The sequence below is a fragment of the Mus caroli genome, unplaced genomic scaffold (genome assembly GCF_978045245.1).
Source record: "Mus caroli unplaced genomic scaffold, Mus_caroli_1 scaffold_19, whole genome shotgun sequence".
Classification (NCBI taxonomy): domain Eukaryota; kingdom Metazoa; phylum Chordata; class Mammalia; order Rodentia; family Muridae; genus Mus; species Mus caroli.
In genome coordinates, this window is record NW_028227274.1 from 48246615 (window position 1) to 48265947 (window position 19333).

The window sequence follows — 19333 nt, forward strand, 5'->3', positions numbered from 1 at the left end:
TGGATAAAGAAAATGTGGTATATTTACACAATGGAGTATTACTCAGTTGTCAAAAAAATGACATTATGAAATTTGCATCAAATGGATGCAATTATTAAAAAATCATCTTCAGTGTGGTTATCCAGAACCAGAAAGACAAATATGGTATGTGTTCACTTACAAGTGGATATTAGTTATTAAATAAATGATAAACAAACTAAATCCCCAGACCCAGAGAGGGTAGATAAAGAGGAGGGCTCTGGGGTTGGGGAGCACATGAGGGAATTAGAATAAGTATTTCAGGTGAACTGGGGGTTGGAGAGGATGGAAGGATCAGGTGTGTATGTGGAGAATGGATGGAGGGAGTGAGTGTGAGAAGAGACAGCTGGAATTTGTAACATTGTGGGGATGGTGTGGAAACTTCCTGGAATCTCTGAGGGTGACTCTACTGAGGACTCCTAGTGATGAAGGGTATGGAATCTGAACTAGCTATATTTGTAGCCAGGCAAGGTTTCCAGTGGCGGGACTGGGTAGCATTTGGTAGAATTGATGGCCAAGGTGGGGGGCTCCCACTGAGGTCCCTTAACAACACAGGGTGATGCTAGGACAGGTCACTCTCTGAAAACTGACTGTGGGTCTCCATTTTCAAGGAAAACTTTCACATAGCTCATTGAACATTGAAAAGTTGAACTGGTACCTGCATGGAGTCTTCACTCCTATGTTCTAGTCTCTCTTTGGCATAAGAAGATGCCCTGAAGACTACAGAAAGAGAAACCTGGATACTAACCCAGGCACAAAACCCTCCACCTACAATCTGTCCTGCCCGCAAGGTGGTCTGGGACAATGGTGGCACAGAATTTGTTGGAGTGGACATCCAATGTTTGGTTTAACTTGAGGCCCATGCCATGAGAGGGGGTGCATGTCCTATACTTCCTGGATGACCAGGAACACTGGATAGCCCAGAGACCAAAGGTAGAACCAAACATGGGGAAAAAAAAATCAGTGAAATGATTCCTAATGACATTCTGCTATTGTCACTGTCATTATCAGAAAGGTTTCCTCTTTGGAGCTCAGGGCACCCTTTGGAAGTGGAATGGAGCAGTGAGGAGTGGAAGAAGAGCTTAAGGTTATCAGAACAGGGCCTACCTAATCAACTAAGCAGGGCTCACAGAGGCTGAAGTAGCAAGCATGGGGCCTGCATGGGTCTACCTGGGTCTTCTACACATATGTTATCGTCATTGGTCTTGTGTTTTTGTGAGAGCAGGTGTGTCTCTGACTCTTTTGCCTTCTCTTGGGATTCTTTTCCTTCTTTTGATTCACTTGTCTTCCATATTAGGGTTTTTGCCTTGTCTTATTGTATCTTGTGTCTTTTTTTTTTTTTTTCTGTTTGGCTGTGGTTTCTAGGAGGCCCACTCTTTTCTGAAGAGAAAAAGAAGGAGAGTTTATCTGGAAAAGAGGGGAGGTATGTGTGAGTGAGTGTGTGTGTGTGTGTGTGTGTGTGTGTGTGTGTGTGTCTGTAGCTGCGAGGAGTGGAGGTGGGGGAAACTGTGGTTGGGATGTATCATATCAGAAAAGAATCTATTTTCAATGAAAAAAAAAATTAGCCGGGGGAGTCAGAGCTTGCTTAACCTCAATCAGTGAGCCACACTGCTTCTGTTTTTAGAGGGAGATGAAAGCTCTTTAGTTTGAACTGGGACTTCCAGAACTAGGAAGATTTGCTGGGAGAGACATTCTATCCATTCCGTCATCTATCACCTCCCCCAACTCCCCCGAGCTCACAGGCATCACAAAGAAAAGCAGACACACGTTAAAAGTGTGCAAACTGTTCGTAGGAAGGTGATTTTTAAAAGCAGAAAAATACTGGGACAAAAATGCAGTTGTCATTTATTGGGAGAGCTGGGATTTTAATGTATTAACTATGTTAATTTTTCAGGAAAACTGCTCTCTCCACCTGTCTGATTGACTGTGCAAAGAAGATTGCTCTACAGGATCCTTCCCTTAAAAATCCCAACTCTATGTTTGTACAATAGAATGAATACATTATTGCATCCTGTAATTTTCTTGGATCTCAATGGAAACTTTCTGGGAATGAGCAGAGGTGTTTTTCCCTGGTTATGTCTCATGATACTATGCAAGGCACCCTTTACCTGTGTCATTAAATACATGATGCTGATGATGACAAATCCTTAAGGAGCATTTCTAGTCAGTTTGCATGTATCCACTCATTAAATACTCACCACACACTGAGGGAAATTGATCTGGTTGCCATTTTGGAGATGACTGAACCTTGAAGAAACAAAACAAGGTACCCAAGTCATACAACTGACCTCAGTATTCAGAGGCATTTGTCTTCTCCTTTCAGATGAAGAAACCCAGGTTAGCCTGTGATGCCCGCAAGTCAAGTTTAGATCTAACTCGTTCCTTCTGCTCCACAGCTGGGCCTCCTCAGAGGCAGTATTATTTTTTTTTCCTGAACTGCAGAGCATGACACTTTTAATGAAAGGAAAGTTTACGAAATGAAAAGCAGACTAATGAGATATTTGGGATGCTTTTCAGTAAATAAATCGTTTTCAGAATTCTCATCTTCTCCCACTCAAGTTGCTAAAGCCATAACGGTTAACAATTACCTCAGTCTGTCTGAAGCAGTGTGGGAGTGGACTGTCTTAATTTTACTGCTCAGGATGTACACTGGAGACCAACAAAATTTTCTTTTAGCTTGCCGAAGCATAGGCCAGAAATTGGATATATTAGATGCTGCCTTTCCCCATCAGCTACGTCTGACCCTTCCTGTTACAGCTGTGTCTTGGAATACCATTACTTAAGGAGAGAAATAGAGCTTAAAATTGGGTCAACATTAAAAACATAAGAAATGTCAATGCCAACCTATTTTCTAAATAGATTAGACCTGGTGCATCGGTTCTGTGTGCCTGTCTGGACCTGAAGAGGGCAACTGTTTTTCCCTCATTTGTAACAGGTAATCTTACATACTCATGAACTGGAATTTTCAAGCATCCCCTGTGAAAGTGAGAGGCCAGAATGGAAATCTGATTATTTCTAAATGATATACGATTAAGTTTGAAGCTAGATGCTTACATTGGTATTCAAGAACAATGTTGGTATCTTCTTAAGCTAGAAAGTGGGAAGATATGGAGTTATGAAGACTAGCAAGTGTAAGTTTCTCTTAACTGAGGTGAGGTATAAGCTGGAATGGTCTGGGGGTGTTGGAGAATATGCCACTCTTTAGCTACCCTCTGCCTATTGATAGGCATTGAGTCAGACCCTTCATAGAAGGACATTGCCAGGGTGAGAGCGTATCTGTATTTGTGGGTAGGAAATTGAGGTACCTTGGGATGACTACTATTCATCACTGTGGCTGTGATTCATACCCAGACGATTCTAATGATAGGCCTGAATCTGTCCTTTATGTTTTAACCCTAACTGGGAAAGATACACTTGACAATTGTTTAACACATCAGATGTTCTTTTATGGGGACAAAAGCTTGTATACTTAATTTGCTAAGTTTCATACTAACTTAAGGTGACCACTTTTGATCTGGAGATCTTTTAAAGAAGCTTGAGGTAATAAAGTGAAAATAAATTACAAGAGAATGCTAGCAAAGATAAGGGAGAAAGAGGGACCTTATTCATTTTTGCTAAAGTGAAAACTGATATTACCACTAGGAAACAGGTGTGGTGGTTCCTCACAAAGCTAGAAATATGTGCTAGAAATAGATGTGCCATTGCTTGCATATACCCAAAGGACTCATACACTATAGAGATACTTGCATATCTATGTTCATTGCTGTTCTACTTCATAAAAGTCAGAAAATGGAATAATTCCCAACTTCCACCAGCTAATGAATAGAGGACAAGAATCCATTCATTAGATGTTGTACCCATATACAACAGATACAATTCAGCTTTAAATAAAATAAAATAAAATAAAATAAAATAAAATAAAAATTTGCAGGTAAAAATAAATGGGTAGAACTGGAGAAAATGAACCTCTGGTGGAATCACCATGCCTGACCTCAAGCTGCACTACAGAGCAATTGTGATAAAAACTGCATGGTACTGGTACAGTGACAGACAGGTAGAATTCAATGGAATAGAGTTGAAGACCCAGAAATGAATCCACACACCTATGGTCACTTGATCTTTGACAAGGGAGCTAAAACCATCCAGTGGAAAAAAGACAGCATTTTCAACAAATGGTGCTGGCACAACTGGTGGTTATCATGTAGAAGAATGCGAATTGATTCATTCTAATCTCCTTGTACAAAGCTCAAGTCTAAGTGGATCAAAGATCTCCACATAAAATCAGAGACACTGAAATTTATAGAGGAGAAAGTGGGGGAACACTTCGAAGATATGGGCACAGGGGAAAAACTCCTAAGCAGAATAGCAATGGCTTGTGCAGTAAGATCAAGAATTGACAAATAGGACCTCATAAAATGGCAAAGCTTCTGTAAGGCAAAAGACAGTGTCAGTAAGAAAAAAAGGCCACCAGATTGGGAAAGGATTTTTACCAATCCTAAATCTGATAGGGGACTATCCAATATATACAAAGAGCTCAAGAAACTGGACTCCAGAAATTCAAATAACCCCATTAAAAATGGGGTTCATATTGTTGTTCCACCTATAGGGTTGCAGACCCCTTCAGCTCCTTGGGTACTTTCTCTAGCTCCTCCATTGGGGACCCTGTGTTCCATCCAATAGCTGACTGTGAGCATCCACTTCTGTGTTTGCCAGGCCCCGGCATAGCCTTACAAGAGACAGCTATATCAGGGTCCTTTCAGCAAAATCTTGCTGGCGTATGCAATGGTGGTTGCGTTTGGAGGCTTACTAACCAGTACCCTCAGAGCTTGTGTCTCTAGCTGCATATGTAGCAGAAGATGGCCTAGTCGGCCATCACTGGTAAGAGAGGCCCGTTGGTCTTGCAAACTCTATATGTCCCAGTACAGGGGAACACCAGGGTCAAGAAGTGGGGGTGGGTGGGTAGGGGAGCAGGGTGGGGGGGGGAGGGTATAGGGAACTTTTGGGATAGCATTTGACATGTATATAAAGAAAATAATAAATAAAAAATGGGGTTCAGAGCTAAACAAAGAGTTCTCTGTGCTCCAGTGGGCGTTGGGTGAGGGACAGGCAACGTCCAGATTCTGCATTATTTGATGATGAAAGTTTTGAATTTTTGTTTTGTCATTTCAAAAGGAGTCTAACAGCTTCACACTGATTTAATTACACACACAAAAAATGAACAAACAGTCTTAAGCAAATATATCTATGATTGAGGGAGAACTGCATTCATTTTGCTCTGGCAGATCTGAGTTACAATTCTATGTCAGAACTTAAAATAAACATAGCTATCAGGGCTCATTGAGGAGAAATTGGATGCCAAAAGGGAAATGAGATTTGGGTATTTACAGGCAGTATCTTGTAGCTCATGAAAAGGCTTTAAAGGTTGAGATAATTTCCATTAAATATTATAAGGTCTGTCTAAAAGAAGAAGAATATAAATTATTCTACATGACTCCAAAGGATAAACTAGTGTATTGGACTGAATTTTCCAGAGGAACAGAAGTGATAGACTGAGTCTATATCTATTGAACAAAAATCTATTAGAATTGCTTACAGGTTGTGGTCTGGCTAGTCTAACAATGGCTCTCTTGTAGCAGAGAGGCCAAGAATCTGGTAGTTGTTCAGCCCATGAGGCTGTATGTCTTTGGTCTACATTAGAATCTTGAAGAAGTAGGTTGTAATACCAGCAATGTAGGGCCTCAGCAGTAGAGTACATGTAAGGGAGAGAGTGAGGAGATATGGGAAGACAGCAAAAGCTTCCTTCTTACTGGTCCTTTTATATGGGCTGCCAAGTATAGATATAGGTTTGTTCTTTTGACCTCAAATGATCCAGATTTAGGGTTGGTCTGTTCATCTCAAATTATCCAGTCACACACACACACACACACACACACACACACACACACACACACACACACACACAAATCATCCACAGTTGTATCAAACTGCTCAGTTGCCTCCAGATGTAGTCAAGTAGACAACCAAAGTTAGCCAGCGCAATGATAAACAACAGGAGGTTGCCAGGAAACAGATTTGCCTTTACAAGGAAGAATTTTCAGTAACACCTGCCCAAATATGTAGTTTTCTATAAACAGTGATGATGAGCAGGACCGCAGATGCTTGATGAGTCAGAGAGCTACTTGAAAGAACCATTTTTTTTCCAGGAAATTCAAGGGCATCACACAACTGGATTTCACAAACATTGTACTTCCCAATTTGGAATAACCCAGCAGCTGCTAGACTTTGCCTATGCTTTGGTCACTGGGTCAGGCTCTACGTTGGGAGGCTGATAAGAGGAAGAGAAGGAAAGCATCCACAGGAACACCATTTTCTTTGCTCTGACAGTTGTCTTTTCTGTGTCTTCAATATGCTTGTTTTAGACAGTGAGCCCTGCAGACCCAGGGCTGCCGGTATATATTTGATAATTTTTCACCTAGCATTCCAACTCATCCAGCTGAATTAATTCTTTTGCCTTTTTGTTTTCTAAAAAGAAATGCATATGTACGTCCATGCACCATGTGTGTACAGTGCTCACTGAGGCCAGAAAAGGGTGCTGGATACCCTAGGACTGGACTTACAGATAGCTGTGAACTTAAGTACCTGGGTTCCCTGCAAGAACAGTCAGTTCTCTTAGCTGTTGAGCAATCTCTCCAGTGTCCCGTCACCCCGCCCCCCCCCCCCCGAGATTTTATAAATGTTATCAGACATTAAATATTGTCAGGCTCCAAAAAAATTTGCAGTCATAGACTCTCCCTGGGAGAAGATTGAATTTGAGTTATTGGCAACATTTCTAAGATATGGAAATCTTATGGCACTCAAGAGATAGAGAGCTGGTTAAAGCCTCCATATACACTTTAAAGTATTTTCCAGCAAGTGTACTGCTTGCTACTGTATGCCAGGTCAACATTTCCAATTGTTCAGACAGTCTCAGGACTCTGATCCCCCTTCACCCTCTCAAGCACAAACTGCGAATGATAGGATGTTTTTGCTCACATCCTACAACAGAATTCCTGTAGTGACAAGCAGTAAATATCCTGGAAAGAGAAGTTCAAGGTTGACCATTTTAATGCTTCCCTGAGGACAGAGAAGACACTGCTCTGCTCTCTCAGCCTCTGGCCAATGACTGCACCGGAACATGTAGGGAAGCATTTTCTTTTGATCTTTCATAGGACTGTAAACATCAGGAAGACAACATTTATGAATCAAGAGATGTTTAGAGTGTGGGATTTTCCAGTGGTTCAGGTTGTTCCCCCATTGTGGATATACTGCTTATCTTGTTGAAGAGACACCAAGATACTGGCCAGTGGGGAGCAATATCTTTCCCATCGGGGAGCTGATGTCCAGGGCATATGGTCCATGGAGGAAAATTCTGAAACCCTACAAAGTGGGATTTTAAAGGAAGATGTGGCTCAGCTGAAATGAATCCTTTGGGTTAGGAGTTTATCTCAGGTCCCTCAGTCCTCTGATTTCCTTTCTAAAGCTTGCTTCCCTTACTTATAATCTATACACATCACTTAAGACCCTGATGGGAATATTTCTTTCACACTTCTGGTTTTTACCTTAGTCTCAGTGCTCCTTTTTAATTACACACTGATTACAATATGGCTATTGAAACACTGAGTCTCAATTTACTTTTAACATTATTGACTATGAATATATGTATATATGTATATCTATATCTATATGCATATTTATATACTTTTATTAATCCATTGTCTAACTCAGGGGTACCATCTCAGGAAGACTGGTCTATAGGAAATTCATAAGGAAGTTGAATATTACATTTTGGTACTTCCTCACCACCTTCCTACTCACTCCATTTCTTCTTTGTTCTTTATCTATATGTATTAGTCAAAAATAGCCTGATTTCCATGTGTCTTCCTCTAGTCCTTGCTTAAGTGTAGGCTGGTAGTGATTTAAAGTCTCAGTTTTCATAAATACATTTATAACGGAAGAAAATGATTTAAGGCTTAACACTCAAAATACTAAATTTATACTAATTCTATGGTTAAATTCTAGGTAGTGAAGTTTGTGGCAGCGATGAAGAGGGTTAGGTCAGTTACACAGGACAGGTGTCCTTTCTCCCTTTCTCATTTTGGATTAGATAGCCAGTGTGATGACAGAGGGAATGGAATGGGAGATTTTCCGGATAAATGCAGATATCACTTTTCTCTGCTGTTGGGGGTGGAGGGTGAAGGAACAGGTTGGGATCCTGTTTGGGCAAGGAAAGCAAGATGCAATGCTTTTACTATTTAAGAGTCTTTTGGGGGGTGGTGGTAGTATATAAGAGGTTGGGCATAGCAAAATGCAAGGGCTTTGCTATTTAAGTGTTTGGTTTGGAGGGGGTATAGGGAAAGTAAGTGTGAAGAATTGTGAAAATCAGGAGAAGAGAAACACACATCTCTTTAAAGAGTCAACTGTGTTGTAGAACTGACTCTTAGCAGAGCTGTCACAGAAACTACTGATAGCCTTTGGTAACTGGGAAAGTGGGGGACCCTCCTTAAGGGGAATCTGGAAAGATTCTTTAAAAAAAATGACCTTTCAGATTGTATTTGAAAAATCTGTACAAGTCAAACAACAGGACCTGGGTGAAGGCCTGAGCTCTGTTTGATTGAGGTGGGAGGTTTGGCTAAATTAGCCAGAAAGGTAAAAGGTGACTGTTGTGTTTTAGACTCGAAAATGTCACAGCGCTTTGAAGGTTTGGTTGACCATCTCAGGCTTCGGTCCTCTCATCTTAGTAAGCCATTTATGATCTGAGCAAAAGGGGCAATGCTCTCTAAAGTGTGACTCTGAGCAGGAGAGATTAAAGGATGGAAATGGCATCGTCATTTTCCCACAATTTGGGCAAGCGTGGAAGGCTGCCTCTAATTTATCAGGTGCGTATGGGATGTGTAGGAATAGAAATAAGCAGCTTATTGTAATGAATAAATCCTTCTTCCGCAGATGTGTTGCTTCTCATCATGGAGCAAATATTTGGCACTCAAGTTATCTTTAAAGTAATAACAGAGAAACTGTTAGGCATAAATGTCTCTGAGGCACTTGGGGCTTTGCACTGAGCTATGAGCAAATAGGAGAGCACCAAGCATTTACCGTCAGTCGCATATGGCTTGCAGAGGCTGCCGAGCGATTGCAGACGCTTTTAGTTCAGTTGAAACTGTGCGGCTGCAGCCACCACTATTATTCATAGACTTAAGAGTGTCAACAAGATAATCGAAATCGCAAAGTGGGAATCAAGAGTTTTTCAGCCATTTCTTGAAATCTTAGAAACATTGTTTCTTGTGTATTCAGACTATAAAAGCCACACAGATAGCTCGACTTTACCAGCTCCATCATTTCTGAAGCAAGGAAAGGAAATTAGGTTCCCGTTCTTTTTCAGTTTAAGGCCAAGTGTTTTGAGGAATTCCAGACATTCCTTCCGGAATTTATTATGAAAACAGTAAAACAAACGAGGGCACTATCCTTGCGTATACACCCTAGCAGTGCATGGTAGACAGGACTTGGATCATGCTTTAACAGATAATTTTAGATCCAGTATTGTGAATGTGCAGCCTGGTCAATCCTATTTTTTGGTTACTGGTTTTTTGAGTGGCTGTGACAGCTATCCCTTCTAGGTCAAAGCCAGAAAAAAACCTCAGATCACCTGGAACTGGAGTTGTGAGCCACTGTGTGACATCTGGGGACAAAATCAAGGTTCTCTGTAGAAGCAAGGGCTCTTAACTGTGGGGGCATCCCACTGGCCGCTAAGTCAAAATCTCAGAGACCTTTCTTTGGCCATTTTCTTTTCCATCTTGTGTCTTTCTTAATCATGGGCAGCCACTAGCCACTTTTCTTTCATAATCTGTCATCTCAGTAATGTTTATAAATAGAATGACACAGCATATAAGCATTCTGGATTGTCATTCTCCCTACCTCCCTCTATCCAATTCTCTGAAGATTCATCCAAGATCAGTTGTTTTAATTTTTGAGCAGAATTTCACAGTGTGAACACATTGTGGTTTAACCACACGCCCACTAAAGGGTTTCACTTTTTGCCTATTACGAACAGATAGTTATGAGCATCTTTTAAAAATAAGATTGCTTTTGTGGGTATGTAGGCTTATCTTTTCTTTGGGATAAATCCCCAAGAAGATAATTGTTGGGTCACTTGGTAATTACATTAAGTTTGAAAATTGTTATTTTCTTCTGAAGGTATTATTTAGTATTCTTACCAGCAAGGCACAGGGGACTCAGCCTCTCTACTCTTGTAAGCACATGACATTGCCACTAAGGTGTCTTTGGTTGTTCTGATAGTTTCTTTGTGACAGCTCACCATGTGGACATTTTCCCAGTGGCTAATGATGCTGAGTACCATTTCATGTACTTATGTGCTCTGAGTATCTCATCCCCTGTAGCTTGTCTCTTCATGCCCTTTGTCCATTTTCTAACTCAGTTAGTTAGTTTCAATGCTGGGCTTTGAAACTTTTAGACACTATATTATAGATATTAATCCTTTGTTGGATACATAGTTTACAAATACTTTATCAGGGCCAATATGTCTCTCTTTACATTTTTAATGGGATCTTTTTTTTTTTTTTTCTAGCAAGTGCTTTCAATTCTGATGCAGCCCAATTTGTCTATCATTTTATCATGTGGATCATGTTCTTAGTTTTACCTTTAAGGAAATTTACACAGAAGCTTGCACTCCTGCATGTTACTGCTGTCTCTGATTCTGAGGATTCCTTTCTCAGTTTCTTCCCTAAAAGTTGGACAGTTTTATTCTGACTCCATGAACCATTACTTCTCTAGCTTTATGCAATTCCACAGAGTTAACTTATGTATAAAATGGGAGGTTTAGATGGCCATTCATTTCTTTCTTGTACGGGGATCCAATTGCTTCAGCACCATTTATTGAAATGGCTATCTTTTTCCCTGTTGAATTACTTTTGCCGTTTTGTCAAAAATCACTTGGTATATTTGTGGAAGTTTATCAGTGAAATCTCTATTCTGTTCAATTGATTTATGTGTTCGTACCTTAGCCAATATCACACATGCTTGGTTATTATAGAAAAGAATGCCTTGAAATAGGGTAGTTTCTATTCCTTTTCAAAATTGTTTTACTTACTCTAGTTCCTTTGCCTTTACATATCAATAAAAATCCACATCTTTAACTACAGAAGTTATTCTGGGATTTTGTTCAATCACTCTAACTCTATATATTAATTTGCAGGGAGTCACATTTTACTATGTTGAGCTATGTAGCTCTTTGTTTACAACTTTTCAGTCTTGTATATTATTTGTTAATTTTATAACTGCTTCATTATGTGAGCTGTGGTGCTCACCTGTCCATTGACAATATACAGAAGTACAAGTCTGCACTCTTGCGTGTTCCACAAAGATGGGTTATCAGTTCTGAACACATAATGGTGATGACTTTTGCATGTCATAACAACTATTTCTACTTCATTAACAGCACCCTAGGTAGCATAAGTTGCCTAAAGAAGACTTCAGGAGGCTGTGACTGCAATGGGCACTTGCTAGCATCTTATTTGAGAGTCGTGGGCATTTGTTCCCATTTTAATCTGCAAGGAGCCAAAGAGGCAGTTCCTCATGGATGTTGACAGGCCACTGGGGTAAGCGTATCTTCTTCCCAGTAATCCTGATTACTTTTCCCAGCTGTGTTTAGGAGTTCCTTCTCCCCCCAAAGCTGCCTTTCTTTCTCCCTCGTTCACTGTCTCTGCACTGCTTATCTTTTCCTAGTGTGTCATATGTCCCTGCAGATTTTTTTTATCCAACGACATTATCTGTAAATGGGAATCATTTTCTTTCCTCCATCCCATCTGTGAAGATTTTCTTCTCTTTTCACGCCCTATTTGACTGGCCATACCTTCCATCTTTATCCTAAGAGCATCATCATGAAGAACAGTGTGAGGAGACAAATTTGCTGTGCTTGCAGTCTTAAGGGGGAAAATGTGCTGCAGTTTACTATTGAGTTTAGTACAATCTTAGCAGGAGAGTTTATATAGATGTCTTTATTGGGCTTGGAAATTTCCCTCTACTTACATTTGTGTGGGATTGAAGAAGTCGGTATTTTAAAATGATTTTGTTGTACCAGTTGCAATGCATGATAGCCAGTTTGCATTGGTACAACACAACATACAATCTCGTTGCTAATGTTTCTTTCTTCTAAAGTTTATTTTAGTGATGCAAAGTAGCTAGGGGATCAAGGGGTCTTGATTGAGCCTCCACTGAAGGCCTAATAGGAAACAGGCCCATCACAGTGGTAGTGCATGTGAAAGGAAGTATTGCATCTCAACCAGGAAGCATAGAACCTGCTGTCTGGCTTGTCCTTCTTATGACAGCTACCGTGAAGTGCTATGAAAAATACTTGCCTCTCTTCTGGGGATATTTTCCAGGAACATAAGACCCTTGTCTATTAGGTCTAGGTTCTTAAAAGACCTGCCCTTTTCTGGTACTGCCACCCCGAGAACATGCCTTTAATATATCAATCTTTGTGGGACTCAAATCACATCCAAACTATAGCATTAAGATGTTATCTTTTCTAACCTAGTTAATATAATAAATTATTCTAAATGATTTTCAAATATTAGCTCAGCCTTACATCCGTGGAAACCTTTTAATAGTATATAATTTCTTTTATATATTGAATTATATTGTTAATGGTTTATTGAAGATTTTTTTTATCTTTACTATGAGAAATATTGGTATAAAGTTACTTTTGTGTTTGTATCATCTTGCCTTGTTTTGGTTAGGGTATTTCTGCCTCATGAAATGAATGGAGACGTCTACTGCTTTCATGTAAAAGGTGGTATATAATTGAAGTTAATTCTTCTCAAAATATGTCACAGAATTCTCCAGTGCAAATATGTGGTCTTAGAGATTTCATTTGAAATTTTAACAATCATACCTTTGACTTCCTTCATAGTTACAGGGTGATTTATTTCATGTTTTATGAGTTGCAATTGATTGTGTTCCTGAGGAGTTGATCTCTATCTATCTATCATCTATCTATCTATCTATCTATCTATCTATCTATCTATCTATCTATCTATCTATGTTTTTTGGTATAATTATCTTAAGTTTCTTTTTATGTCCATAGGATATGAGGTGTCTTTTTCTGCATGTTTGAAAGAATGTGTCATTACCCCACCCACAATCCCATTTAACTGTCAATTTAAGCTTTGGTTCTGCTCTTGCTTTCTGGGTATTTCCACCCATCTCTCTTTGGAAGTCATGCAGGACGGTGGCTTTGAGGGTGATCACCAGAGTTCCTGGCTGCCCTGGTTCCTGGACTTTAAATAGTGCAGGTCGCTGTGGCTGTTATTTGAACAACACAGCAGTCTCCTTTTTGGCATATCTTGTATATCTCTCCCAGTTCCACATCAAGGCCCATCTTTCCCAGTGTTTACATAGACCTCTGATCTAATTGGTATTTTCACACTTTCAGTAGAAAAAGAGGAGATTGAATGTATAACCTAAAAAAAAAAATAGCCTATGTTATATTTCTGGTCCAGTATTCTGTTTTCTGCAAAGTTTGAGGCTTTGGAGGCAATTTATTAACCGTTTCAGTTCTGCCAATACCTCTGTCCCGAAACAATGAACACAAAGCTGGCTACCTGCTTAAGGGTAGAAATGAAGGGTAAAATAAAAGGAGAAAAGAAAAAAAAAGAAAGAAATAGAAACATGTTAACACCTAAAAATATTCTGCCACAGTCGAGAGATTAGAACTGAGTTCCTCAGAGGGGTTCCATTGGGAGAAAGGAATTGTTCATGTAAACAGGGTGTCTGAAACCTCAGACTCTGTGTCCGACTGAGGTCCATAGAATGCTCTGATGTCATCACTGAGAATCCTCCAGTAGGCCTGGTGACCTTTGACCCTTAACAGCCATGCAGCATGGTGAACACTGGGCAGGGCTGCTGTTTGATTAAATAATCAAACAGTTCTTCAGCCAGTTAAGAGACTTAATTACTTTCAATTTGTGTCGAATTATCTCAACGGATTTCCTGAAGGCCTAAAAGGGTCAGCCTGCCTGTAGGGAAAAGGTGACTTTGGACTTTAAGTATCCTCAAAGGACTTTTAAGTATCCTCGAAGGGATTATTCTGGCTGACACCATGAAACGGCGACAAAAGAGGAAACATCTGGAAATTGAAGAGTCAAAGGAAGCTGGTGAGAATTCAGGAGGTATATGGTGGGCAGCGTGGCTTGCGGCACGGGGGATGCTGGCAAGCTTGAGCTAGGAAGGGGTTATGGGGAGGATTCAGATGAAGCAGAGAGGCAGAGATGGCCTATCATGTGATGCTGTCAGATCTATTTCGGGGTCTCGGTGGTGTGCGACAGTGCAGAGAGTCCCGATGCACACAGTCCGTTGTGTTCTTTTCATTTCTGACCACCGGCATTTCTGGGGTCCTGGCATTTGGAACCAGGGACTCCAGTCTTGCTAGGGTGCCGGCTATATGACACATCAGCGGTGCAGATTCTTTGAGATCCCTTTCAGTGTGTGTATCTCATATTCGGTTCGTTTACCCCTGGGAATCATGTCTTGGAGCTCTGATGGGGATTGATTTAAAAAAAAAAAAAGCATTTCACTGAGTCTTTTTTGGAAAGAGTAAAAGATAGCCCAATGAATTAAAGGGCCTTGTTGAGGAATATTCGAGAAATAAAATGCTTAGTCAAAAGATTAAGAGTTTGTCAAGGTGCTTGTTATATTGAAACCATGAAAATTTTATTCCTTGAGTAGAAAGAATTTTTAAGTATGTGAATGTACAGGTTTAGACTTTCCAGAGGAAATGGAAAGGAAGGGAAAAGGGCCTCATAAGAGACCAAGGTTATACCAGATGGTGTGAAACTCACTAGGACCCTAGGGAAAGCAGACATCACTGCTAGTTGCTGGTTTATATCCTAGGATGCATGATAATGGAAATTATTGTATGTGAAAACAACCAACCAACCAACCAACCAAACAAACAAACAAACAAACAAACAATACCATGTAGGCTGGAGAGATGGCTCAGTGGTTTAGAGGATTTACTGATCTTATAAGAGGACTTGGCTTCCATTCCCAGAACCCACAGGGCAGCTCACAACTCTTGATAACTCCAGTTTCAGGGAATCAGATGCCCTTTTTAAAAACCATCTTGGGCAACAGGAATTTCCACAGTGGGCATATATAAATGCAGGCAAAATACTCATATACATAAAATGAAAAATAAACAAATTTTAAAAGGAAGCAGCTTGCTATGAAAGAGTAGTCATGTGTAGGCAATGCAGCCAAATGGAACCCTGCCTAGAAGCTAGGATGGAGGCGTTTGCCCAAAGTCGAGCCCAGCAACTTCTGTGAACCCTAGGGCCTGAAGACCATGGGCTGAGTCCATGAACAGTGGCTCAGAGTACTGTCAAAAATTCTCACTGTCATCTACCAGAGAAGGCAATGGGTTTAACTCTCCCATTTACCCTCATGTTATAGAATGTTTTATCTTGGTATTCTTATTGGGAGGAGCAATGTTAGATGTGAGGGTGGGTGAGTGTCACTTACTGTAAAGTAAGGAGCAGCTTCTGTATCTTTACCTAGACCTGGCTAGCACCCAGTGTATGTGATAATACATACAGAGCTCTCATAAGGACCTGCTATGAGACAGCCACACATGTCCCATATGTGCCCTGATGTGATGCATAAAGATGTCCCATACCTCTGTTCTCTGAGAACAAATGGCTATACCAACATACCATCCCTTTACCACATGCACACATAGTCCATGAGTGTGATGGTTTTCTCTACCATGTATGTGCATGTATGTGCGTGTATGTGTGTGTATGTGCGTGTGTGTGTGTGTGTATGCTCTAAGGAGTAGAGAATTCATTAGGATGGGATTCCAAGCCATGTGTGTATTTATTGTAATAGTTTTGTGTCTGACACCAGTAAGTATTTGTTGGATAGGTAAATGATGTACAAACATGACCAAACACCGTATCTTTGTGCCTTTCATACCTTCCTCAGGAATTTCAAAGTCACAAGAGGATATCTCTCATCCTGAATCCAGTGGAGTGCCCAAAGCCCAGAGCCCAGGGGTAGGAGAGGTCTCCTCTGCCTCCGAATACTTCTCCTGTGTTTCTTCTCCACACAAGCTCATCCATCGTAGTAAGGGTGCGAGGCTCCTTGGGTGTGACACACTTTGGGTATGGGGCTTCTTGGGTGAAACTCTTGGGGCGTGGGGCTCAGGATGCAGGGCAGAAGGCATATAGGTTCATGGATAAGGCTGAGAGGAAGCCCAGGGAAGTTGGGGGTGGTCAGGGTTCTGAAGAGGAGCCTAGATGAAATTCAGAGCTACCAAGGGAGTTGGAGTTTGGTTTGGAAGTAATGGATCAGGATCTTCCAAACCAATTACTTCATGGTGAGAAGTCATGAAGCAGCAGATAGATGGGTCTGGGCCCGGGGCAGCAGGCTAAAGGACCAGAGAAGCACTTTTAAAAGAGTTGTATGGTTTCTGCCTTTGGATTTGTCTTCAGAGTTCTGCATAGTTCTTCAGCATAGATATCAGTTTAGTGATCATAGACAAGGCTCACCCAGCACATACTCATAGACTTTATACTTTATACGTAACCATACTCCACATAGATACTAATATTCTCAGTACATGTACATTATGAAAATGCATGACCCATGATGGTATTCCCATGCTCCACAAAGACCAAACTGATGAAGTCGCAGGATGCCATCTTCACGGCATACACACTCTGCCTCTGCTTCATTCAGTCTTTATGCCTCACTATCACACTCCACACTCCTAAGTACACACTGTCTGTCGATATCCTTATACATAAAAAGCTGCAGCATGTATAGAACCCTATAAGGCAAATACCAAGCTCATCATTCAATCATATGACCCCAAGGCATCTTTTCCTGTGTCACACTAATGTCACTCATGGTCCCTCAGCTTTCTCTCTGCAGATGCTATTATATTTCTAATTTCAATTCCTAGGAACCCGGAAATTGCTACAGGACAGTTCCAAGCCTAGATCACCACTAGATCAGGTCCCGGAAGGAGAGGCGACTACTGCCCCCTCACAACAGGCCTCTTCATCCTGTCCATCTTATAAGACTTGTGTGTCCTCTCTGTGTATGAACAAAGAGGAGAGGGGGATGAAAATATACTATATGCAGGTGCAAATGAAAAAAGGTGTGGCCATCTCCTGGGACACAAAGGAAACCTCAGAGTCCCTAGAAAAGCAGCCAAGGATGGAAGAAGCCACCCTTCCTGAGGGTGTGTGGGTAGGTAATCCACCTTCTGATGTGTCCACCAGAAACCTCCTGTCGGACAGTGAACCCATTGGGGAAGAGAAAGAACATGAGGAAAAACCAGAGTCAGACAGCCCACCAGGGTCTCCCGTGGTTGAAGAGAGACCAAGGGCAAAGACACCTGACTGGCTGGTGACCATGGAGAATGGCTTTAGGTGTATGGCCTGCTGCAGGGTCTTCGCCACCATGGAAAGCCTCCAAGAACATGTGCAATATGGGATCAGGGAAGGCTTCAGCTGCCACGTCTTCCATCTCACCATGGCTCAGCTGATTGGCAACATGGAATCAGAGAGCACCCAGGAGGAGGAAGAGGACCACACCGAGGAAACAGAGAAACCCAAGGAAGAGAAGGCTGAGGAGCAGCAGCCCACAGAAGAAGATGTCGGCGTGAAGAAACCCTGGAGCCAATGTCCAGGCTGTGTGTTTGATTCTCCAAAGGACAGAAGTGAGCATGGGCTGGGTTTGTTGAGCAATCTTGCCCCTTTAGGGTAGGCTTGCACCTCCATCAGGAAGAGAGGGGTGGGTGGTTTGTCAGCTCTGGGGATGATGGAAGGGAGATTAACTGGGCCCTCTGCTTCTTGCTCAGGAATCTTACACGACTGTAAGTTGGGATTTGTCCCGAGCTTTCCAGCTCCCGCAGGAAGCTCAGATCATTTCTAAGGGCCGACAGAGCACCTTTCCTCATTAAGAAGTGTCCTTATTTTGGTTTCCACACAGCAACTGAGATTCCTGGGTCAGAAGAACATGCAAGATGGGGTGGCCCTTTCTTGGGAGAGGTAAGGCCCCAAGAATAGAAAGCTTACGGACTAGGGAGCACAGAGAACAGAGAGCAGGGCTGTGCTGGGCTATTTTTAGGCACACTCAGGTCTAGGGAAATTGACCTGTATTTACTTACGAGAAACTGCAGAGCTTTGAAAGGGACCTTTCCTTTTCCTACGTGATTATCCTCTACTTTAAGAGGAAATGCTGTTGTCCCTCTAAGCAGATAGCTCAGCACAACCTCAGGGACCAGGGATGGCCTGGAGAGAGGATGTGGACCGAGCAGGATCAGAGGTTTAGCTCTGAAAGTGTGTAGTCTTGAGTTGAGAGCTTAGTGACCCATGGCCATAGTGCCGGTACGGAAGATGGAAGTGTAGAGAGGAGAAAGGGAGCCACACGGAAGGTCTCAGGAAACCTGGGCATGTCCTAGAACTTTTATTTGGCTGCAGTGGATCTGGAAAGGAACTGTGGAATTAAGTAATTGTAAAGGGTAATTGACAAACAGCAGTCATGGCATTTCTCACTTCTTCCTGTTCTACCATATTTTCTCAATCTCAGGAAGAAGAAAGGATCATTGTGACAACAGCGGCAGCAGACAATGCCAGTAGTATAAAGGAAGACGAGAACAACACTCCGTCAGACACATAAACATCCTATGCAATAAAGCTTGTTTTCCAAACTGTGCCTGGCAGTTTTCTTAGCCAAACACTCAAGCTGCCCACCTCCCCATCTCTAGATGTTGGTCAAGGAGGTTGCAATTGAGCACTAATTAATACTAATTAATCCTTTAGACTGTGGGGCCCGCAGTCTGAGGCTACAACTGTGTACTTTTGAAATCTTCTACTTAGCACTGTGTCTCAACCGGATGAGTTAAAAATGTATTTCCCTCTTATTTTTATTCTTTATACATTTTTTAATCCTTTCAAAATCTGACCCCAGCACTTCTCAGCCCACCACCACTACCACCCACCGGAACAACAGAGAGACAGGAGGCACCGAAGACTGATTTTGATGCCTGTTGTGAGGTTGTCCCCAGTCTTTGAAAGCTGAGGGGCAGCAACAGGTTTCTGAATCTGAATAGAGCAAGAAAGGGGCTTGGAGGACAGGTGGGGTTAGAAAGAAACCACCATGTGAAGTCCAGAGTTTGTTAGTTCAAATACAATGCTATCTAACCCTAAAGTCTTATGAATTGCTCAATAGGAGGGAATTCATGTCTGGGGATGGG

The 19333-nt window shown here is 41.6% G+C and overlaps 1 protein-coding gene across 3 annotated transcripts; it reads left to right on the plus strand.

Moving 5' to 3' along the window:
• Positions 1–13947: 13947 nt before the first annotated feature.
• Fam170a (family with sequence similarity 170 member A) lies at positions 13948–18768 on the plus strand. 3 transcript variants are annotated; one of them, XM_029472086.2, is made up of 5 exons: positions 13948–14222; positions 16051–16197; positions 17033–17794; positions 18067–18125; positions 18667–18759. In XM_029472086.2, exons 1-5 carry the CDS (start codon positions 14168–14170, stop codon positions 18754–18756), a joined length of 1113 nt encoding a protein of 370 aa, XP_029327946.1. In that variant the 5' UTR covers positions 13948–14167; the 3' UTR covers positions 18757–18759. The 3 variants fall into 3 exon arrangements, with proteins under 3 accessions (XP_029327946.1, XP_021006488.1, XP_021006489.1); XM_021150829.1 differs by lacking the exon at positions 18067–18125 and having other exon boundaries at positions 13948–14237; positions 16051–16191; positions 18667–18768; XM_021150830.3 differs by lacking the exon at positions 18067–18125 and having other exon boundaries at positions 18667–18768.
• Positions 18769–19333: the final 565 nt, after the last annotated feature.